This window comes from Salvelinus alpinus, chromosome 2 (assembly GCF_045679555.1).
Source record: "Salvelinus alpinus chromosome 2, SLU_Salpinus.1, whole genome shotgun sequence".
Classification (NCBI taxonomy): domain Eukaryota; kingdom Metazoa; phylum Chordata; class Actinopteri; order Salmoniformes; family Salmonidae; genus Salvelinus; species Salvelinus alpinus.
Genome location: NC_092087.1, coordinates 50,699,108 through 50,723,205, shown reverse-complemented (window position 1 = coordinate 50,723,205; position 24,098 = coordinate 50,699,108). Strand labels below are relative to the sequence as shown.

The 24,098-nt window shown below is 46.3% G+C and overlaps 2 protein-coding genes across 3 annotated transcripts in view; one reads left to right on the top strand and one right to left on the bottom strand.

Annotated features, from left to right (window-relative positions):
• Nucleotides 1–24,098, bottom strand: part of cacna2d2b (calcium channel, voltage-dependent, alpha 2/delta subunit 2b) — a 78,785-nt gene that overhangs the window by 7,452 nt on the left and 47,235 nt on the right. For both annotated transcript variants that reach the window (XM_071348976.1, XM_071348984.1), the window contains exons 12-33: nt 16,854–16,964; nt 16,505–16,583; nt 16,128–16,177; nt 15,569–15,658; nt 11,638–11,703; nt 11,462–11,536; nt 11,303–11,377; nt 10,930–11,001; nt 10,197–10,268; nt 9,929–9,990; nt 9,639–9,715; nt 9,460–9,520; nt 9,202–9,299; nt 8,936–9,026; nt 8,762–8,824; nt 8,450–8,553; nt 6,947–7,045; nt 4,836–4,927; nt 4,668–4,715; nt 3,794–3,865; nt 3,288–3,440; nt 968–1,020 (exon numbers count right to left, since the gene is read on the bottom strand). In XM_071348976.1, coding sequence (XP_071205077.1) covers nt 968–1,020; nt 3,288–3,440; nt 3,794–3,865; nt 4,668–4,715; nt 4,836–4,927; nt 6,947–7,045; nt 8,450–8,553; nt 8,762–8,824; nt 8,936–9,026; nt 9,202–9,299; nt 9,460–9,520; nt 9,639–9,715; nt 9,929–9,990; nt 10,197–10,268; nt 10,930–11,001; nt 11,303–11,377; nt 11,462–11,536; nt 11,638–11,703; nt 15,569–15,658; nt 16,128–16,177; nt 16,505–16,583; nt 16,854–16,964 — 1,763 coding nt within the window. The remainder of the gene's footprint in view (nt 1–967; nt 1,021–3,287; nt 3,441–3,793; nt 3,866–4,667; nt 4,716–4,835; nt 4,928–6,946; nt 7,046–8,449; nt 8,554–8,761; nt 8,825–8,935; nt 9,027–9,201; nt 9,300–9,459; nt 9,521–9,638; nt 9,716–9,928; nt 9,991–10,196; nt 10,269–10,929; nt 11,002–11,302; nt 11,378–11,461; nt 11,537–11,637; nt 11,704–15,568; nt 15,659–16,127; nt 16,178–16,504; nt 16,584–16,853; nt 16,965–24,098) is intronic.
• Nucleotides 1–24,098, top strand: part of LOC139543055 (interferon-induced protein 44-like) — an 83,697-nt gene that overhangs the window by 34,454 nt on the left and 25,145 nt on the right. The gene's annotated exons all lie outside the window — the stretch shown is intronic.

Below are 24,098 nucleotides of genomic sequence, written 5' to 3'. Positions count from 1 at the left end.
AAAAGGGAAGGGGTCTGAATACTTTCCGAATGCACTGTATACTTCCATTCATTTTTTCAACTGGTACTGGGAGACCTTCAACAAGTCTTGTGAGGCCTGTGGGCATCCTAGAACAAAACAACCGACATGTACGTGTTCGTGAGTCTCACCTTTCCACAGAGACGTCATATTAGTGCGTAGCCCAAACTGCTCGGACACTACAGCCAGAAGTTAGCAGATCGGCTGTACTGACTTTAGACAAGTCCCAAGACGCTTGTGAGAGGAGAACACCATCATCACCATCGGGTTCGTGAGTCTCATCTTTCCATAGAGGGGTCATAATAGTTTGTAGACTACAGACGATTTTGTGAGAAGACCGATTTTTGTGGTGTCTCATGGTCTGATAAACACCGCTCTAGCTCTGTCACCTTTCACCCCAGATGCGGAAGTGCGAAATAGGCGGATGCGGTGGATTGAGATGCATCCAATGCCAAAAACATATCTCTAGCTTAAACTGACAGACTCTTATGGGGATTTTTTTAATATCCTAATGAGATTTCTGCGGGGGCGGGGACATCGACCTTAGTGGGTTAACAGCCGAGACTAGACACGCTTAAAAGGGGCAATCAAACAACAACGTTTTGGTAAACAGCTGAGGGATGAAGCTGGAGAAATCGAACTACTCTCAAATTCAAACACGGAGCTATGGATGCAAGGACTGACCAAGCATTAGATCAAAATTATATTCCTATTTTGAAGTTATACAGTACTCGTTTATTAATTATATTGTAAAACAAGGTTTTATTTTGGGTTGTGATGGAGTAAGACAGTTGAACTATTTCTAAGTTATATTCTCCAAGAATCTATGGCTGTATCATTAAGTTAAAAAATGTATGTACTAATCCCAGATCATCCCTTTAAAGGGTTACGTTTCATACATCTTGTTCTTTAGGTCATGTGATCTGTGCTAAAATAGAGATAGCCTCACCATGCTGCCGCCGATGTCCACCAGGCCAGACTGAGCATGTCTGCGATGGAGGGCTAGACACAACACATTGGGGACCAGGATGGGAGGAGAAGAAGAGAAAACACAAGGAGAAGCCATTACTCACTGAAAGATTTAGAATAAGTCCCAAACGCCGTTCCCTATAGTGCACTACTTTTTACCAGAGCCTTATGAGGTTGAAGTTGATAGCCCCTTCCAGAAACAACCTTTAGCCCCCCTACACTGTTAGAAAAAAAGGTGCTATCTAGAACCAAAAGGAGTTCGTTGGCCGTCCCCATAGAAAAACCCTTTTTGGTTCCAAGTACAACCGTTTTGGGTTCCATTTACAGCTCCTTCGGGAAGTATTGAGACCCCTTGAATTTTCCACAGCCTTAATCTAAAATGGATTAAATTAAACGATTTCCTCAGCAATCTACACACTTCCCCCCCATAATGACGAAGCGAAAACAGGTTTTAGAAATTGTAGCTAATTTATTAAAAATAAAAAACGTATTTACATAAGTATTCAGACCCTTTGATATGAGACTCAAAATGCATCCTATTTCCATTGATCATCCTTGAAATGTTTCTACAATGTGATTGGAGTCCACCTGTGGTAAATTCAATTGATTGGACATGATTTGGAAAGGCACACACCTGTCTATATAAGGTTCCACAGTTGAAAGTGCATGTCATGGCAAAACCCAAGCCATGTGGTTGAAGGAATTGTCCGTAGAGACAGGATTGTGTCCAGGCACAGATCTGGGGAAGGGTACCAAAAAATGTATGCAGCATTGAAGGTCCCCAAGAATACAGTGGCCTTCATCGTTTTTAAATGGAAGAAGTTTGGAACCACCAAGACTCTTTCTAGAGCTGGCCTCCCGGGGCCAAACTGAGCAACTGGGGGAGAAGGGCCTTGGTCCGGGAGGTGACCAAGAAGCTGATGGTCACTCTGACAGAGCTCTAGAGTCCCTCTGTGGAGATTGGAGAACCTTCCAGAAGGACAATCATCTCTGCAGCACTCCGCCAATTAGGCCTTTATGGTAGAATGGCCAGACGGAAGCCACTCCTCAGTAAAAGGCACATGACAGCCCGCTTGGAGTTTGGCAAAAGGCACCGAAAGACTCGCAGACCATGAGAAACAAGATTCTGATGAAACCAAGATTGAACTCTTTGGCCTGATTGCCAAGCGTCACGTCTGGAGGAAAACTGGCACCATCCCTACGGTGAAGCATGATGGTGGCAGCATCATGCTGTGGTGGTGTTTTTCAGCGGCAGGGACTGGGAGACTAGTCAGGATTGAGGCAAAGATGAACGGAGCAAATTACTGAGAGATCCTTGATGAAAACCTGCTCCAGAGCGCTCACAACTTCAGACTGGGTCGAAGGTTCACCTTCCAACAGGACAACGACCCTAAGCACACAGCCAAGACATTGTAGGAGTGACTTCGGGACAAGTCTCTGAATGTTCTTGAGTGGACCAGCCAGAGCCCAGACTTGAACCCGATCGAACATCTCTGGAGAAACCTGAAAATAGCTGTGCAGCAACGCTCCCCATCCAACCTGACAGAGCTTGAGAGGATCTGCAGAGAAGAATGGGAGAAACTCCCCAAATACAGGTGTGCCAAGCATGTAGCGTCATACCCAAGAAGACTCGAGTCTGTAATCGCTGCCAAAGGTGCTACAACAAAGTACTGAGTAAAGGGTCTGAATACTTATGTAATGTGATATTTCAGTTTCTTACATTTTTATAAATTAGCAAAAATGTCTAAAAACAGTTTTTGCTTTGTCATTATGGGGTATTGTGTGTAGATTGATGAGGGGAAAAAACGATTTAATACATTTTAGAATAAGGCGGTAACTTAACAAAATGTGGAAAAAGTCAACTTTCCGAAGGCACTGTAGAACCCTTTCTGTAGAGGGATCTACATGGAACCCAAACGGTTCTACCTGGAACCAAAAAGTAGTTCTACCTGGAACCAAAAATATTTATTGTATGGGGCCAGCCGAAGAACCCTTTTGGAACACTTTTTTCTAAGAGTTTCCCACTAAGGGACTTGTGTAGATCTGAGGGTATAAACAATGTTGTGGTAGCTGCATCTTTGATAGGCTAGGTGGAATAGTTAGTCATTTTCTCTGGGCCTGTATCCACCCGTAAAACGTCTCAGAGTAGGAGTGCAGATCTAGGATCAGAACCCCCTGTAAAATGCAAAACTGATCCTAGATCAGCACTCCTATTCTGAAACACTTCACAAATATGGACCCTGGAGATGAACTAAGGTAAGTAAGGTAAGGTAAGACTGCCCTGGTCCTTGAACTCTCACCACAAAGATGCCCCTGGGTGCTGCCCCTGTGTGGCTGCTGCTGACTGGCTCACATGCTGACTGGTACTGAAAGGACTGCCGGCGGGCATAGATGGAGTTGTTATACAGCGCGTGCATAAGATAGGGGTCCACATCACCAAAGAAAAGGCCCACCTAGAACAGAAAGATACTGGGATAACTGACAGGCAGGTAGAAAAGATCTTTGTCAGACCAACATCGCCATATCTTTAATACACAGATCTATCATACAATATATTTGATAACAATCAGTCTGTATTATTTGCACACTGAGCTATAGCAAAAAAACAAGGGTAAGGCTTTGTGACTGGTCTGCACCTATTAAAACTAATGGAGTCAAATAATACAGACTGAATGTTATACTTTTAACATACAGCTACCAAAGAATCTCTCAATATCTTCGATAATCAACTTTATTGTGCTATTTGACCATATAGAGATTGTGTAAGTTGACCTGGTTGGTACCTACTGACGTTTACCCTCCATACCTTTTTCCAGTGATCCCTCTGGTTGGACATCACCAGGAAGCCCCCATCGTCAATCAGATAGCAGAGTAAGTCCTAGAGACAGGGAATTGTATTGGATTATTATATCACTACCGACAGGCACATACAGACTCTCACACTCTCTCTTATTCTCTCTGTCACACAGACCAGCACTGGACATACACACAAACAAATCACGCCACAATTCCCCAGACACTTACCACCCTGCATACCACTGCTGGCTTGCTTCTGAAGCTAAGCAGGGTTGGTCCTGGTCAGTCCCTGGATGGGAGACCAGGTGCTGCTGGAAGTGGTGTTGGAGGGCCAGTAGGAGGCACTCTTTCCTCTGGTCTAAACAAAGATCCCAATGCCCCAGGGCAGTGATTGGGGACACTGCTCTGTGTAGGGTGCCGTCTTTCGGATGGGACGTTAAACGGGTGTCCTGACTCTCTGAGGTCATTAAAGATCCCATGGCACTTATCGTAAGAGTAGGGGTGTTAACCCCGGTGTCCTGGCTAAATTCCCAATCTGGCCCTCAACCATCACGGTCACCTAATAATCCCCAGTTTACAATTGGCTCATTCATCCCCCTCCTCTCCCCTGTAACTATTCCCCAGGTCGTTGCTGCAAATGAGAACGTGTTCTCAGTCAACTTACCTGGTAAAATAACGGTAAAATAAATAAAATAAAAAAAACACTTGGTTGACATGAACTAGTCAAACTGTATGTGTGTGTGGGTTGTGTCTGGTTGGCTACTGTGACAGCAGTTTGTACAATTTTGGCATTTGGTATTTGTATTAGGATCCCCATTAGCTGTTGCAAAAGCAGCAGCTGCTCTTCCTGGGGTAGGGCTATGTGAAAGGAGATGAATTCTTACGTCAGTGTTGACTTCGCAGTCCATCTCACAACTTCTGGATGGCCCACACTGTACAAAGGAAATCAGAGTCATCATGACATAATAACGTTAGACTGGATCTGTTCAAGTCACTTGACAGCAGTCACATAGAGGACTGATCATTTTTTTACCCAGCCTTTCATACGGTACCTTTTGCGAGCCCTGACGACTGTCAGACACGTTGCTGGCCAAGATCTTGAACTTGTCTACCCATGCTTCCAAGTCTAGCTTCACCCCCACAACTGGTCAGCAGGAGAGTTCAAACAAAACCATGAGACCAGACCATGAAAGATAGAGATAACAGAAGAGTAAGAGATAGCCCACTAAAGGAGGAGGCCTTGCTCTGCTCCCGTTGCCAGTGAATTCATGATTCAGAAATCCGCAAAGTGTGGATACATTAATTTTTTTATTGAAAGCGTACAGCCGAATTAGTTATTTTTTTCAAAAGTACTATTAGTTGGGGCCTCCCGGGTGGCGCAGTGGTCTAAGGCACTGCATTGCTAGCTGTGTCACCAGAGATTCTGGGTTCGAGCCCAAGCTCTGTTGCAGCCGGCCGCGACCGGGAGGTCCATGGGGCGACGCACAATTGGCCCAGCATCGTCTGGGTTAGGCCGGCAGGGATATCCTTGTCTCATCACGCACTAGCGACTCCTGTGGCGGGCCGGGCGCAGTACACGCTATCCAGGTCGCCAGGTGTACGGTGTTTCCTCCAACACATTGGTGCGGCTGGCTTCCGGGTTGGATGTGCGTTGTGTCAAGAAGCAGTGCAGCTAGGTTGGGTTGTGTTTTGGAGGATGCATGCCTCCCGAGTCCGTACGGGAGTTGCAGCGATGAGACAAGACTGTAACTACTACCAATTGGATACCACGAAATTGGGGAGAAAAAGGGGTAAAAAATAAATAAAAATACATTTAAAAAAGTACTATTGGTTTTGAGTCAGGAAATGTGTACTTTTCCACCTAAAACATTTGTGATGATTGTGAAAAACACAATTTCAAATGTTGCTACATAATACGAATCGAGGCGGTGAGTCACATTTACTATTTGAATTGCAACTAACCAACTTCAGCATCTCTCCGTATCTGTTACGGTAGTCGTAATCCTCCTCCTCGGACGAGGAGAGGCGAGACGGATCAGACCAAAATGCGGAGTGGTTGGTTTCCATGGTAATTTAATAACACAAAATAAACCATATACGATACAAAATACAAAATGAAACTACCGTCAAACAGTCCCGTGAGGCACGAACACTGACACGAGATACACAAGATACAAACACCCACAAACACACACGTGAACCCCGGCTGCCTAAGTATGATTCTCAATCAGGGACAACGATCTACAGCTGCCTCTGATTGAGAATCATACCCGGCCGAACACAAACATCCCCACATAGAAAATGACACAGACAACCCACCCCAACTCACGCCCTGACCAACTAAATAATACAAACAGAAAAAGAAAAAGTAGCTAGATTTGTCGCTAGTCACTTTTTTGAAAATGTGTCGCTAGAGGGGTCTGAATACTCGCTAAATATAGCGACAAAGTCGCATTTTGTGTAACTAATTTTACCTGCGATATGCTTTATCAACTTTCGCACTAGCGCCTTCTCCAGCCCCCAAAAAATGAATCTGTGACATCAAGCTCCATATAAAGGCCTATCATGACGTTCCTTCGTAGCAGGGCCCTTCCTTCCCCACGAGGGCGCACATGCGCAGTTGTTACTCATCTCCGCTGCTGTGGCAGTCGCCTTCATAAAATAATTACATAAAATAATAGCAAATGTTTTAGATGGAAAAGTACACATTCCCTGACTCAAAACCGATAGTACTTTTGACAAAAATAGCTAGTTCGGCCATACGCGTTCAATAAAACAAAACAGTTGCCCACACTGGCAACGGATAAGAGAGAGGCCTGCATCCAGCAACGTCACGAGTAACATGACCCATTTTTTCAGCTGTTTCAGTACATCAGTACAGCAGCACTACGGGGGGGGAGAGGGCAACATCCACTGAACTAGTTTCAATTTATGGAATCACTTGGGTGTTTTGGGATTTTTGGTGAACTTCTACTTTAAGAAGATGGAGCAGGACAAAGCAACCAGGATCTGAAGCCATTAGAGTTGCAAATTCCCAGGAGGATTCCAGATTTCCTGGGAATTTGAGGAAAGTTCCAGGAATTTTGCAACGCTAGGGAACATTGACATTAAAAGATAACACCTCCTCCTCCAATTACTTTATTCATAACCAAAACAGCTTTACCTGCCGGTTTCAGGTTCTTGCCTCCCAGGTTGACTTCCACGGCAGTGCTGACCAGGATTCCGATGGTGCCGTTCTCCGAGGTCACCGGATCATCCATGGCTACAACAAAGTTTAACAGGGTCAAAGTTCATGCAAACAGAAAGCAGTGATTGATCTGTGTTATCCTGACAGGTTAAAAACAAAATGTGCGAATCACGTATTTTCATGTTATATGAGTGAAATGTCTTTAAATGCCTACAACCTGTTTGCTATCTAAAAACCTGACTTTTATCTCCAAGGTCATATACACTACATGTTCAAAAGTATGTGGACACCTGCTCGTCGAACATCTCATTCCAAAATCATGGGCATTAATATGGAGTTGGTCCCTCCTTTGCTGCTATAACAGCCTCCACCTTCCTGAGAAGGCTTCCACTAGATGTTGGAACATTGCTGCAGGGATTTGCTTCCATTCAGCCACAGGAGCATTAGTGAGGTCGGGCACTGATGTTGGGCGATTAGGCCTGGCTCGCAGTCGGCTTTCCAATTCATCCCAAAGGTATTAGATGGGGTTGAGGTCAGGGCTCTGTGCAGACCAGTTATGTTCTTCCATACCGATGTCGACAAACCATTTCTGTATGGACATCGGTTTGTGCACACGGGCATTGTCATGCTAAAACATGAAAGGGCCTGCCCCAAACAAAGTTGGAAGCACAGAATCCTCTAGAATGTCATTGTTTGCTGTAGCGTTAATATTTCCCTTCAATGGAACTAAGGGGCCTAGCCCAAACTATGAAAAGCAGCCCCAGACCATTATTCCTCCTCCACCAAACTTTACAGTTGGCACTATGCATTCGGCTAGGTAGCATTCTCCTGGCATCTGCCAAACCCAGATTAATCCGTCAGACTGCCAGATGAAGCGTGATTCATCACTCCAGAGAACGCGTTTCCACTGCTCCAGAGTCCAATGGCGGCGAGCTTTACACCATTCCATCCGATGCATGGCATTGTGCATGGTGATCTTAGGCTTGTGTGCAGCTGCTCAGCCATGAAAACCCATTTCATGAAGCTCCCAACAGTTCTTGTGCTGGCGTTGCTTCCAGAGGCAGTTTGGAACACTGTAATGAGTGTTGCAACCGGGCACAGACAATTTTTATGTGCTACTCGCTTCAGGACTCGGCGGTCCCGTTCTGTGAGCTTGTGTGGCCTACCACCTCGCGGCTGAGCCGTTGTTGCTCCTAGAAATTTCCACTTCACAATAACAGCATTTACAGTTTACCGAGGCAGCTCTAGCAGGGCAGACATTTTATGAACTGACTTGTTGGAAATGTGGCATCCTATGACGGTGCCACGTTGAAAGTCACTGAGCTCTTCATTACGGGCCATTCTACTGCCATTGTTTGTCTATGGAGATTGCATGGCTGTGAGCTCAGATTTATACACCTGTCAGCCAAATTCACTAATTTGAAGGAGTTTCCTCATACTTTTAGCCATGTAGCGTATATATCAGTGTGTGTTACTCACAGGCTCTGGGTGGAGCTCTGAACATATAGCCCTTGTTGTCAAGGCTGCGGCGGTAGTAGTTGGAGTTGAAGGGCTCAGGGTCCTCATCCCACGACTCAGCAGCCCTGGGAAGCACAAGACAACTCACATTCAAGCAGTATTGGTTGAGTATTCAAGCAGTATTGCTTGAGTAATACGTAAGTATTCAAGCATACTCACATTCAGCTGCCATAATGCTCACAGACAGGAAAGGCATGCAGTTATTAACAAACAAACAAACAATACATTTTATTAGTCAGAGTGATATCTGTAACTACTCAAAGACACACTCACGAGTTGGGGAAGACCCGGGTTACACCTCCGTCTGTGGCTGCAAATAATGCCAGGAAACCATACCTGAAGCAAAAAGTAATTTAATTCACTCAGACGTTTCACATATTGTTATTATTCAAATGAATTGGTTTTAATATCAATGATATAGGGCAATTATTTGTTGAGTTCACTCACGTTTGGATATCCTTGTTCTTCCACACTCTAGATGCTAGCTGCCAGATGATTCCAGAATCCAAGATCAGGTTGTGAATGAGGCCTTGATCACCTGTGAACACACACAGTTAATGTAACCCGTCAGTCTTTATAAAATATAATAGGTGAAAAATTAGCTTTTTGCACAATTCCATGTCATCTTCAGCAGTTCAAAGCTGGTGTAGTATGGTGAATGGCATGGCCCTAACCACTCTACAAACTCATTGACATAAAGAAGAGAAACTCACAGTCTTCAGATTCTGGTGTGATCTCCACCATGAGAGACAGGAAGTTCTCCAGGAACTGTGTGTTGTTGTCAGAGATGTGCAGACGCTTGCAGTATTCCCTAAAATAAGAATGGTTAGACAGAGATGAGATTACACACACACACACACACACACACACACACACACACACACACACACACACACACACACACACACACACACACACACACACACACACACACACACACACACTCACACATCTCACACACATCTCTGTACCTGGGAGCCAGGAACACGTGTCCCCCTGATTCAAAGGAGCTGGGCAGCAAAGATTGCAGATCTGCAACGGAGAGAAAAAGTAACCACCCGCCCATGTCATCGGGATCAGTGTCATCAAGCCGCACATAACGCCCTGGACCAGAGCTAAAGGGGCTCTCTGGGTGGGCAGTGGTACTCACACTGGAGCTGCAGCATCACATCACTCAGGTCTGCCTGGATGTAGTATTCACTGTAGGGTGGCAGTACCAGGCCCAGACTACAAGTGGCAGCATCCCCAACAGAAAACAGAGGGAATTCATCAAAGTCTGAGGCTCAATAGAAGACACTACCGCCATTAAGCTGCTAGATATAGAGTCCGTCCACCTACACTCTCAACCCTGTCATCTTCAGCAGTTCATATCCTATTGCTATGGTTACCATTGCTAAACCTCTACCCTTCAACCCACACCTCCATCTCCTGCCCTCTCACCTGTAGTCTGTACCATTGATGGGTGTCCAGGTGTAACTCCGAACTCCCTCATCTATGTATCGCTGCAACGAAGGGGGAAAAGCCACATGTTAAAATAGGTTTGCTCTCCCGTAAGTGTGTTGATCAACCGTCCATGACCATGGCTGTTGGCTTACTGGGGTTGACAAAGTCATTACTGTGAATTAAGTATGTGAAGTAAAGTATACCTGATATATTGCCTAGGTGTGAAGTAATTAACAAATACACACACACACATACACACACTTGCCTCATCAATTGATTTTACAAGCGTCTTAATCTGCATGTCACCCGGTCTGCCATCAATCATATGTTTGCGGATCTGGAATGTAGAGATAGTATGTTACCTACGCAGTGTTCAGTGTTTAATTGCTATATTGTAATTACTTCGCCACCATGGCCTATTTATTGCCTTACCTCCCTTATCCTACCTCATTTGCACACACTGTATATAGACTTTTTCTACTGTATTATTGACTGTATGTTTGTTTATTCCATGTGTAACTCTGTGTTGCTGTATGTGTCGAACTGCTTTGCTTTATCTTGGCCAGGTCGCAGTTGTAAATGAGAACTTGTTCTCAACTAGCCTACCTGGTTAAATAAAGGTGAAATAAAAAAAATACGCTGTCGCATCTCCATGGTCTAACCCAAGAGCATGTTTTAGAACAGTAATCTCAGTAGGAAATATGCTAACATGATTGCCATTCCTAGCTAGATAGCTAGCTAAATTGGTTGCCTAGCAACACACATCTTAAGAAGATTCGTAAGAAGATATTTGAGACGTTCGTAAGAAAATCATTCAATCTTAAAATATTGTTGAGGAATTGATCTTACGAACTCTTATGAACTTCTTATTTTTTTTCTTACGAAGCTTCTTAAGTTCTTGCGTAAGAAGTGTTTTGTGAATCTGGGCCCAGGTGTTCTTAATGTTTTGTATACTCAGTGTATATAGTTTATGGCACAGTGCATGTTATTATACTCACTTCCTGTTTGGAGCTGTCCTCCACCTCAGCATCCAGGAAGTCAAGTGTTACAGGCTCTGGTAGGTCGAGCAGCTGTTGCGGAAAAGCACCAGTCACATTAGGGATATCACATCATCCCCATGTTTTACAGTAACACATTCAGTTGAATACATCTCAGTTGTATTCTATGTTCAGTTTAATACATGCAGTGGCAGTCTTATCTTAGCTAATTGGAATGACATGCAATAAGCAGTACACACTAGGTTCTATATCTAACCTACATCCAACCACATTCACTTTGTATCAAATCGAAATGTACAATCTACAATCTATTTACAATGCTCCCTATAAACTGCACAGTGATCTTTCAGTGGGGGAATAAAGTATACATAACCTTTGGGTGAAGGTTTGGATGCAGGAGAAGGTATCCATTTGGGTCGATGGCGTATATGTACCCATTGGCTCCGAGCTGCAAAGTTACGAAGCAGAGAATAAATTATTACTTGTGTGCATGCAAGCGTGTGTGAAGTAAGATATGATGCGGTATACTGACGTTGTATCGTGGTGTCAGCTTTTTGATTTCGTCCAGATGCACGTCCACCCCCATGACACCTAATATGAGCTGATTCTGTGGAGAAAACAACCAGTAAACGAAACCTCAAGAAATTGTGACTCATTAAAAGAAAGATTGTCCATTAGGTCAACGTGAACTGTTTTAAATGGCTGCACCTGTGAGTTTCCATCCACGGTGAGATTAAAAACAGGCATGGTTCCAGTAAAGACCAGTCCCAGACCCTATAAAGAAACAAGACAAACAGAAGAACAAAACGTTAAGTGTTTTCCCTAATAGTCCTCCCCCACACTACCAACAGAAGACATCATAATCCAGGCCTAGGCTTAATCTGTGTCTAGGAAACCGCCCCAATGTGTCTACATTGAGCAATGGCACCTCACTATATGATTACAGGAGATTGTAATGCTTATGGAACTTAGAAATCAGATGTGAATATATTATCATCCACCTTCAGAGCACTTGTAAGGGTCGATGCCGGAGATGAGAAGCAGGTACGGGGAGTCAAACATTTAATCGGGAACAGACATAGAACAAGACAGGAACAGCATTAGCACACGGGTAAACAAGGACGTATGACAATCAATGCAGAAGCAGGGAACAGAGCGGGGAACCAGACAGATATAGGGAAGGTAATGACAAAGGTGATTGAGTCCAGGTGAGTCCAATAATCGCTGATACGCGTGATGGGGGGAAGGCAGGTGTGTGTAATGATGATGGCAGGGGGCACCAGGGGGGAACAGCGGAAGCAGGAGTGACAGCACTCAATGGTATGTCTCTGTCAGTGGACTATGTGTATATACTGTAAGGTCAACTGCCCTTAGAACCGACTTCTCTGGTTTTAAACAGCCTATGTGGCATCAATATGAGTCAGAAACATTAATTGTCAAAATTGACTACAAGGTGTAAATAGGATAATTTTGGTCATGAAGTCAGTCTCGTCCAAATTTGAGTTTGGTAAGTGACTTACTTGAGGGTTTGGTTTGTATTATAATTATGTCAACATTTCATGCCCCCTTTTGCCTATTAACACATGGTGCCACCATATTTTAGTGGAAAAGACAGGGCAAGTTCGCTTTGCATGGCCCGTTGCCCTGGGTGGACAGAGAACTCTCCTTAGGAGGACCAATGGAATGGTCGAAAATGAGCAAACCCCACCCAACCGGGGCACTCAAAACCAGTGGTGTAAAGTACTTAAGGAAAAATAATTTAAAGTACTACTTAAGTCGTTTTTGGGGCAATCTGTACTTTACTATTTATATTTTTGACAACTTTTACTTTTAATGCACTACATTCCTAAAGAAACAAATGTAAAGTCGTGGCCAAAAGTTTTGAGAATGACACAAATATTAATTTCCACAAAGTTTTCTGCTTCAGTGTCTTTATTTTTGTCAGATGTTACTATGGAATACTGAAGTATAATTACAAGCATTTCATAAGTGTCAAAGGCTTTTATTGACAATTACATGAAGTTGATGCAGAGTAAATTTTTGCAGTGTCGACCCTTCTTTTTCAAGACCTCTGCAATCCGCCCTGGCATGCTGTCAATTAACTTCTGGGCCACATCCTGACTGATGGCAGCCCATTCTTGCATAATCAATGCTTGGAGTTTGTCAGAATTTGTGGGCTTTTGTTTGTCCACCCGCCTCTTGAGGATTGATCACAAGTTCTCAATGGGATTAAGGTTGGGGAGTTTCCTGGCCATGGACCCAAAATATCAATGTTTTGTTCCCCGAGCCACTTAGTTATCACTTTTGCCTTATGGCAAGGTGCTCCATCATGCTGGAAAAGGCATTGTTCGTCACCAAACTGTTCCTGGATGGTTGGGAGAAGTTGCTCTCGGAGGATGTGTTGGTACCATTCTTTATTCATGGCTGTGTTCTTAGGCAGAATTGTGAGTGAGCCCACTCCCTTGGCTGAGAAGCAGCCCCACACATGAATGGTCTCAGGATCCTTTACTGTTGGCATGACACAGGACTGATGGTAGCGCTCACCTTGTCTTCTCCGGACAAGCTTTTTTTCCGGATGCCCCAAACAATCGGAAAGGGGATTCATCAGAGAAAATGACTTTACCCCAGTCCTCAGCAGTCCAATCCCTGTACCTTTTGCAGAATATCAGTCTGTCACCTGATGTTTTTCCTGGAGAGAAGTGGCTTCTTTGCTGCCCTTCTTGACACCAGGCCATCCTCCAAAAGTCTTCGCCTCACTGTGCGTGCAGATGCACTCACACCTGCCTGCTGCCATTCCTGAGCAAGCTCTGTACTGGTGGTGCCCCGATCCCGCAGCTGAATCAACTTTAGGAGACGGTCCTGGCGCTTGCTGGACTTTCTTGGGCGCCCTGAAGCCTTCTTCACAACAATTGAACCGCTCTCCTTGAAGTTCTTGATGATCTGATAAATGGTTGATTTAGGTGCAATCTTACTGGCAGCAATATCCTTGCCTTTGAAGCCATTTTTGTGCAAAGCAATAATGATGGCACGTGTTTCCTTGCAAGTAACCATGGTTGACAGAGGAAGCACAATGATTCCAAGCACCACCCTCCTTTTGAAGCTTCCAGTCTGTTATTCGAACTCAATCAGCATGACCGAGTGATCTTCAGCCTTGTCCTCGTCAACACTCACGCCTGTGTTAACGAGAGAATCACTGACATGATGTCAGCTGGTCCTTTTGTGGCAGGGCTGAAATGCAGTGGAAATGCTTTTTTGGGATTCAGTTCATTTGCATGGCAAAGAGGGACTTTGCAATTAATTGAAATTCATCTGATCACTCTTCATAACATTCTGGAGTATATGCAAATTGCCATCATACAAACTGAGGCAGCAGACTTTGTGAAAATTAATATTTGTGTCATTCTCAAAACTTTTGGCCACGACTGTACTTTTTACTCAATATATTTTCCCTGACACTCAAAAGTACTTATTACATTTCAAATGCTTAGCAGGACAGGTAAATGGTCCAATTCACACACTAATCAAGAGAACATCCCTGGTCATGCCTACTGCCTCTAATCTGGTGATCTCACTAAACAAAAAGGCTTCATTTGTAAATGATGTCTGAGTGTGCCCCTGGCTATCCGTAAATTTAAAAAACAAGAAAATGGTCCCGTCTGGTTTGCTTAATATAAAGAATGTGAAATGATTTCTACTTTTACTTTTACTTTTGATACATTTTATATTTTAGCAATGACATTTACTTTTTATATTTAAGTATATTTAAAACCAATTACTTTTAGACTTTTACTCAAGTAGTATTTTGCTGGGTTACTTTCACTTTTACTTGAGTCATTTTCTATCAAGGTATCTTTACTTTTACTCATGTATAAAAATTGGGTAGCCTACTTTTTCCACCACTGCGCAAAACGAACTCGCCCACTTGAACCTCTTCCCCAGACAAGACGTGTGGTTAGTAGCTGCTCTAGAGAACATGGGCTTCCAGAAAGTTGTTCAACAATCTTGGGCAGATGGCCAGGATATGGATTACATCCGACTAGTTTCTTCTTGGGCTGTCAACCGTCAAACATGCTATGATACTAGGCTGTGATACTGTGATGTAACTAGATAAATACATAGCCTCTCGATTATGTGTAATGTCAGAGAAAGATTTGCATAGCTATCGTTGAACCTTAAGGTTTTATCCCTGCTAGCTAACATTAGCTAGCTAGCTCATAACCAAGCAAACTTGACGACATGTTTGATGCATGTTGCCAGCTTGCTTTCAATATTTCAACTCAAAATGGCTAGCTACTTTCCTTGTTTGTTGTGATTGACTGGCAAAGACAAACCCAAGAAAGACCCACCTCAAATCACACCCCCAAGACAACTCTTGTTTGCCTTCAGTCATGGCCGCTAGCATTTCTTAATGAGCATTGATAAAGAATTTGGCCAAAGCAGGAAGTGCAGTCGCTCTTTAAGTCCAATGTAGATGAATTAGCATGAGTGCCAGTCTGTTTGTGCTATCATGCCAACTCTGTCACTCAATGTCATACCAAACAGCGACTGACTGCAATGAAGTTGGCATGATAGCACAAACAGACAGGCATTCAGACTATAGATTAGGTATAGCTGAATGTTCTGAGCTAGGTGACCTCACCAAGGCATCCTGATAGACATTGGTCCACTGAACCTGCTTGGCACGGCTGCCTGCCAGGACCATGGGGCGGCCCAGCACATCCAGGTACTCCTGGTAACAACACACAGGAATAGCAAACAGTCAGGCATCAGCTGTGTAGCAATACTGATGTTACACATTCTGTAGCTTGTGTCCCAAATGGCACTGTATTCCCGTTATAGTGCACTACTTTGGACCAGGGCACACAGGGATCTGGTTAAAAGTAGTGTACTATGTAGAAAATAGGGTGCCATTTGGGACGCATCCATGCTGATGTCACACAGTAAGCTGTGAAAGAAATTCACATGATTATGGGCTGTTGCTGATGGAAAGATGCTCAGTAAAGTTTGTCCAACTTTATATCTTTGCCTGTCATCCAGCTGTAAGTGAAAAACACTTCACAGTAATAACCTCAGGGTAATAATATATACGCTACATTAGAGTCAGTCTCCGGTAAACAGCAACAATTCCAGGAAGCAGTGCCAGGAGGAGAACTGGCTGACCCAGGATCAGCTGTGTAAGAGGCACTAGACAAACCCACCTGGGTGTTAATCCTTATGGCACAGATGGAGCGGATCTCAAAATAGAAACCTGGAGGGAGAGCAGAGAGAGAGTTGGAGAGAGAGAGAGAGAGGGATAAAAAGAGAGATAGGATGAGAAACAGAGCTCACAATTATGGCACAGATGAGGGAGAGTGAAGATGGAGGTTGTGTATCAGGCGCTTATAACCTAGGCTAAGGGTTATAAACTGAAAGACTACAGTAACTTCTCTTAAGCAGACAAGTGTCATGTTTATTAGGGCACAAGGAAATGAAAACGGCCATTTTGTTACAACCCCCTACTGCATCTATTTTTGGACAAGAGGGATCTTCACTGATGCTGGTTAGGAAAAATAGCCCCTGCACAGATCCCACTCACCTTTATTGGCACACGCTATCCATTGCAAGGGTGTGACATCATAGTTGTGCTGCCCCACAGAGAATGTAAAGACCCGCACCTTAGGAGAAAGAGAATTCAAAGAACCCATTCATCTTTATTCTGGGACATTAACACAGAGATACACGTCCAACTGTGATATCCATTGTGGTATCCTTTGACCAGAAATCCCATTTGGAAGATTCCTGTAATCAGGAGGAAATAAGCAGGAGGAATTTTTTAAACCCTAGTGACGCATTTATGGATTCCAAGAATGAAGTTACCAATGAAATAGTGATTGAAATGTCAGCTTATGTGTTTTGTGTGTGTGTTTAGTTTCTGAGAAACGGACCGTTTTGTTGGGCCAGTTGTACTGCTCAAAGATGTCCTGAGCTCGATCCTCTCCTCCATCAGTGAACAGCATGATCATTTTATTGCAGTGAGCTCGCGGGACATTGGTCTTCTAGAAAGAGAAACAGAAAGAGTGTGTGCTAACATTAATACAAAACACAGCAAGTGAATGATTAATACAGAAAGTAAGTATGTGCCGAATGAAGCAGGCAAGGAGGGAACAGTGTCTATGTCCCAAAGGGCACCCTATTTAAAAATAGGGATCTGGTAAAAAAGTAGTGCACTATATAGGGAATAATATGAGCTGCTCCCCTAATATGGCTTTCCTATGATGCCCATACAAAGGCAAAGATCAGTAACTATGCAAACAGTGAAACTGAGAAAAATGGCTTAAAGTGTATTCAAATTCAGCATGTTGTAGGTAGATATGTGATTATGCACTGATGTATTATCTTATTATGAAGTAATGTGTTATGCATATCAACCATGACCACTGATTTGACCTATGACCCATAAAATGCAGTTACTGCACTCTGTCTTTGTATGACCTTAAACAACTATACTGAACAAAAGTAGAAATGCAACATGCAACAATTTCAATGATTTTACTGAGTTACAGTCCATATCTTTGACTTTGTATAACTATCATTTTTACACTGTCATTTCCTTTATGTTAACTAGTTTTTACATATTTAGTTTGCTATTGTCACGACTTCCGCCGAAGTCGGTCCCTCTCCTTGTTCGGGCGGCGGTCGACGTCACCGGCCTTCTAGCCATCGCCGATCCACTTTTCATTTTCCATTTGTTTTGTCTTTGTCTTACACACCTTGTTTCACTCACCCAATTACTTGTTAATTATTTAACCCTCTGTTCCCCCATGTTTGTTTGTGAGTGATTGTCTGTATGTAATACGTTCCGTTATTATGGGCTCGCATTATTGCGTTGTATTTGTGAAATTTTTGAGTAAATTACGTTTATTACTCATATCTGCTGTCCTGCGCCTGACTCCTCCACACCAGCTACAAACAGACGTCATTACAGCTATCTTTCTTACCACTGTAGGCTCTGCCCTAATTTATGTGCTCTCTATAACCTCTGGGTCCGCATGGCAAATGGCCAGGAATCCAAGGAAAGCACAAAGGTCAATGCCTTCACCTCTGGGTCCGCATGGCAAATGGCCAGGAACAGAAGGAAAGCACAAAGGACAATGCCTAAGGACTAGACAGCCATTTTCCTTATGAGGAGCCAAAATGTTATACTCTCTGTTACAGTATACAGAGGACTGACTATTGAATGTGTGATATAATAATACTATAGTATCCATGTTTGGTATCTATCTGAAACGTGTTCACTGAGGATAACTCTGATGCTATCTATATGGATGTATGGTCACTGTAGTAACTTGTATCTATACAGGGTGAACTCTAAATGACTCTATGCAAAGAGTTTGATGGCCGTCTCTGGAATTGGTCTCATCCCCCACACAAGCCTTTAGAATCTATGCTGTCACACCCTGTGGAGATTGGGCTTGTTGGTCAGGTTACGCTAAACTTGGTATCGTTTGATTGGTCAATGGTGGTTGGTTGTGGGTTAAAAGAGTTACACCTTCAGATGTTATGGATGGAATTAAATGCCTTTGTCCTCTCTCTTATCCTGTTTCCAGTCTATAGAGGAAAGTATGTATGTATGTATGTATGATCAATGCTCATTTCCTAGGCTTCTAGGCCTCTTGTCTAGTAGGCATCTCTTTGTTCATGCTTTGTCTTGTAAGTTAACCTTAGGATCTATATGCCTAGAATTAGGTTTTGTTAATGTCAGTATTGCCTTGTAACTTAAGTATGTGAATCCATTAATTTTACAGTTATTAAATAATACTTGATTGCAAATGTTTTTACTATAATGTTAAATGGTATTCAGTAAATTCGGATATTCAGTTTAATAAACTTTGATCATATTAATTGCAAAGTCTTATTACAAGTCGCATGTGATGTTGTCATGACTTCCGCTGGAAGTCGGCTCCCCTCCTTGTTCGGGCGTTGTTCGGCAGTCGACGTCACCGGCCTTCTATCCATCGCCGCTCCAGCTGGCCACCGTTCATCCAGCTCCTTCGGGAAGAGAGAGGTTGTCCGACTTCGTCTCGTGCCTCTCGGGGAGAGCTCTAGAGTGGGCAAACGCCGTGTGGAGAGAAGGAGATACGGTGTTGGACCGCTTTGAGGAGTTCATCCGCCGCTTCCGGGCAGTCTTCGACCATCCGCCCGAGGGTAGAGTGGCGGGGGAACGGCTCTTCCACCTGAGGCAGGGGACGAGGAGCGCCCAGGAGTTCGCCCTGGAATTTTGGACCTTGGCCACCGGAGCAGGATGGAACGACAGGGCCCTTATCGACCACTACAGATGCAGCCTGCGCGAGGACGTCTGTTGGGAGTTGGCCTGCAGGGATGCCACCATCACCTTTGACCAACTGGTGGATCTGTCCATTCGGTTGGATAACCTGCTGGTTACCCGCGGACGTCCAGAGAGGGCTCTGTCGGTTCCATGTTCCAGCAACACCGCTCCGGTGCCAATGGAGCTGGGAGGGGCTGCGCTTAGGGAGGCTGGAGGAGGGGCCTTCACGTGCACTATCTGTGGCCGCAGAGGGCACACTGCCGGTCGGTGCAGGGTTGGTCCCTCTGGGAGTTGAGGCAGCAGGCAGGGCTCTCTGGCGTCACCCCAGGTGAGTTTGCACCACTCTCATCCAGAGTCCTCTGTTGTCCACCTGTTTGTTAATGTTTGTTTTCCTGAGTTTTCCCCGCATTCCCAGCATAAGGCGCTTGTCGATCAGGCGCGGCTGGGAATTTTATCGACAGAGCGTTCGCCCTTAGTTTAGGAGGGTCACGAGGAGAAAATCAGTCTCTTTCTCATTGACTCTCCTCCGTTTCCCGTGGTACTAGGCTGTCCCTGGTTGGCTCGTCATGACCCCACCATTTCATGGCAACAGAGGGCTCTCACGGGGTGGTCGCGAGAGTGCTCAGGGAGGTGTGTAGGGGTTTCCGTTGGTGCTACCACGGTAGAAAGTCCAGACCAGGTCTCCACCGTGCACACCCCCCCAGAATATGCCGATTTGGCTCTCGAATTCCCCAAAAAGAAGGCGACTCAATTACCACCCCATCGTCGGGGGGGAATTGTGCGATAAATCTCCTGGTAGACGCTACACTTCCCAGGAGTCACGTGTATCCCCTGTCGCAAGCGGAGACGGCGGCTATGGAGACATATGTCTTTGAATCCCTGCGTCAGGGGTACATTCGGTCCTCCACTTCACCCGCCTCCTCGAGTTTCTTTTCGTGAAGAAGAAGAAGGAGGGAGGTCTGTGCCCATGTATTGAGGTCTAAATCAAATCACGGTGAGGTACAGTTACCCGCTACCTCTCATCGCCACGGCGATTGAGTCAATGCACGGGGCGTGCTTCTTCACTAAACTGGATCTCAGGAGCGCTTACAACCTGGTGCGTATCCGGGAGGGAGACGAGTGGAAGACGGCGTTTAGTACCACTTCAGGCCATTATGAGTACCTCGTCATGCCGTACGGGTTGAGGAATGCTCCATCAGTCTTCCAATCCTTTGTAGACAAGATTTCCAGGGACCTGCACGGGCAGGGTGTAGATCGATGACATTCTGATATACTCCGCTACACGCGCCGAGCATGTGTCCTTGGTGCGCAGGGTACTTGGACGACTGTTGGAGCATGACCTGTACGTCAAGGCTGAGAAATGCCTGTTCTTTCAGCAGGCCATCTCCTTCCTAGGGTATCGCATTTCCACATCAGAGTGACCGCATTTCAGCCGTGCGTAATTGGCCGACTCCCACCACGGTAAAGGAGGTGCAGCGGTTTTTAGGGTTTGCCAATTACTACCGAAGATTTATCCGGGGTTTTGGCCAGGTGGCTGCTCCCATTACCTCACTGATCATGTACGTTTGCAGTGGTCGGCTGAGGCGGACAGGGCTTTTGGGCACCTAAGGGCTCTGTTTACCTCGGCTCCCGTGCTGGCCCATCCGGATCCCTCTTTGGCGTTCATAGTGGAGGTGGACGCGTCCCAGGCTGGGATAGGAGCCGTGGTCTCTCAGCGCTAGGGTACGCCACCGAAGCTCCGCCCCTGTGCTTTCTTCCCGAAGAAGCTCATCCCGAGAGTTGTTGGCTGTGGTTAAAGCTTTGAAGGCGTGGAGACATTGGCTTGAGGGGGCTAAACAACATTTCCTCATCTGGACTGACCATTGCAACCTGGAGTACATCCGGGCAGCGAGGAGACTGAATTCTCGTCAGGCAAGGTGGGCCATGTTTTTTTTACCTGTTTTGTGTTTACCCTCTCCTACAGACCAGGTTCCCAAAATGTTAAGGCAGATGCACTGTCCCGGCTGTATGACACAGAGGAGAGGCCCATGGATCAGACTCCCATACTCCTGGCCTCCTGCCTGGTAGCGCCGGTCGTGTGGGAGCTGGACACGGACATTGAGCAGGCGTTAAATACAGAGCCCGCTCCCCTCCAGTGTCCCGTCGGGCGTCTGTACGTTCCGTCTCCTGTCCGTGACCAGTTGAACTATTGGGCCCACACGTCACCCTCTGGTCATCCGGGGATCGGTCGGACCGTGCGCTGTCTGAGTGGGAAGTACTGGTGGCCTACCTTGGCCAAGGACGTGAGGGTTTATGTTTCCTCCTGCTCAGTGTGCGCCCAGTGTAAGGCTCCTAGACACCTGCCCAGAGTTAAGCTACATCCCTTACCCGTTCCACAACGGCCTTGGTCACACCTGTCGGTGGATTTTCTGACCGATCTTCCTCCCTCACAGGGAAACACCATGATCCTGGTCGTTGTGGATCGTTTCTTTAAGTTCTGTCGCCTCCTCCCTCTGCCCGGTCTCCCTACGGCCCTACAGACTGCGGAGGCCTTGTTTACACACGTCTTCTGGCACTACGGGGTGCCTGAGGATATAGTGTCTGATCGAGGTTCCCAGTTCACATCGAGAGTCTGGAGGGCGTTCATGGAACGTCTGGGGGTCTCGATCAGCCTCACCTCAGGTTTTCACCCCGAGAGTAATGGGCAGGTGGAGAGAGTGAACCAGGATGTGAGCAGGTTTCTGCAGTCTTATTGCCAGAACCGGCTGGGGGGGTAAGCGGCGTTCGTGTCCTGGGCCGAGATGGCGCAGAACTCGCTCCGCCACTCCTCCACTATCTCTCCCCCTTTCAGTGCGTATTGGGGTACCAGCCGGGTTTTGGCGCCGTGGCATCAGAGTCAGACCAAGGTTCCTGCGGTGGATGACTGGTTCAGGCGCGGAGGCGCGGAGGAGACATGGGAAGCTGTCCATGTTCCATGTTCACCTCCAGCAGGCCGCGCTGCGCCAAAAAACCAGCGCGGACCTTCACCGCAGTGAGGCCGGGTCTGGCTCTCGACCCGAAACCTGCCCCTCCGCCTGCCCTGCCGGAAGCTGGGTCCGCGGTTTGCGGGGCCATTCAAAGTCCTGAGGAGAGTGAACGAGGTGTGTTACAGGTTACAACTCCCCCCGATTACCGTATTAACCCCTCGTTCCATGTGTCTCTCCACAGGCCGGTGGTGGTTGGTCCACTCCAGGAGTCTGAGGTGCGGGAGGTTCCTCCGCCCCCTCTGGACATCGAGTGTACTCTGTCAGTTCCATCCTGGATTCGAGGCATCGGCGCAGGAGCCTTCAGTATCTCGTGGAGTGGGAGGGGTACGGTCTGGAGGAGAGATGCTGGGTTCCGGTGGCGGACGTGTTGGACCCTGAAATGATGCAGGAGTTCCACCGTCGCCATCCGGATCGCCCGGCGACTCGCCCTCCAGGTCATGCCCGAGACCGGTGTCGGCGCACCCCGAAGGAGGGGTACTGTCACGACCTTCGCCGAAGTCGGCTCCCCTCCTTGTTCAGGCGGCGTTCGACGTCACCGGCCGTCTAGCCATCGCCGCTCCATTTTTCATTGTTCCATTTGTTTTGTCTTGTTCCCCCGCACACCTGGTTTACATTCCCTAATCACAATGCATATATACACTGCTCAAAAAAATAAAGGGAACACTTAAACAACACAATGTAACTCCAAGTCAATCACACTTCTGTGAAATCAAACTGTCCACTTAGGAAGCAACACTGATTGACAATACATTTCACATGCTGTTGTGCAATTGGAATAGACAACAGGTGGAAATTATAGGCAATTAGCAAGACACCCCCAATAAAGGAGTGGTTCTGCAGGTGGTGACCACAGACCACTTCTCAGTTCCTATGCTTCCTGGCTGATGTTTTGGTCACTTTTGAATGCTGGCGGTGCTTTCACTCTAGTGGTAGCATGACACGAAGTCTACAACCCACACAAGTGGCTCAGGTAGTGCAGCTCATCCAGGATGGCACATCAATGCGAGCTGTGGCAAGAAGGTTTGCTGTGTCTGTCAGCGTAGTGTCCAGAGCATGGAGGCGCTACCAGGAGACAGGCCAGTACATCAGGAGACGTGGAGGAGGCCGTAGGAGGGCAACAACCCAGCAGCAGGACCGCTACCTCCGCCTTTGTGCAAGGAGGAGTAGGAGGAGCACTGCCAGAGCCCTGCAAAATGACCTCCAGCAGGCCACAAATGTGCATGTGTCTGCTCAAACGGTCAGAAACAGACTCCATGAGGGTGGTATGAGGGCCCGACGTCCACAGGTGGGGGGTGTGCTTACAGCCCAACACCGTGCAGGACGTTTGGCATTTGCCAGAGAACACCAAGATTGGCAAATTCGCCACTGGCGCCCTGTGCTCTTCACAGATGAATGCAGGTTCACACTGAGCACGTGACAGACGTGACAGAGTCTGGAGACGCCGTGGAGAACGTTCTGCTGCCTGCAACATCCTCCAGCATGACCGGTTTGGCGGTGGGTCAGTCATGGTGTGGGGTGGCATTTCTTTGGGGGGCCACACAGCCCTCCATGTGCTCGCCAGAGGTAGCCTGACTGCCATTAGGTACCGAGATGAGATCCTCAGACCCCTTGTGAGACCATATGCTGGTGCGGTTGGCCCTGGGTTCCTCCTAATGCAAGACAATGCTAGACCTCATGTGGCTGGAGTGTGTCAGCAGTTCCTGCAAGAGGAAGGCATTGATGCTATGGACTGGCCCGCCCGTTCCCCAGACCTGAATCCAATTGAGCACATCTGGGACATCATGCTTCGCTCCATCCACCAACGCCACGTTGCACCACAGACTGTCCAGGAGTTGGCGGATGCTTTAGTCCAGGTCTGG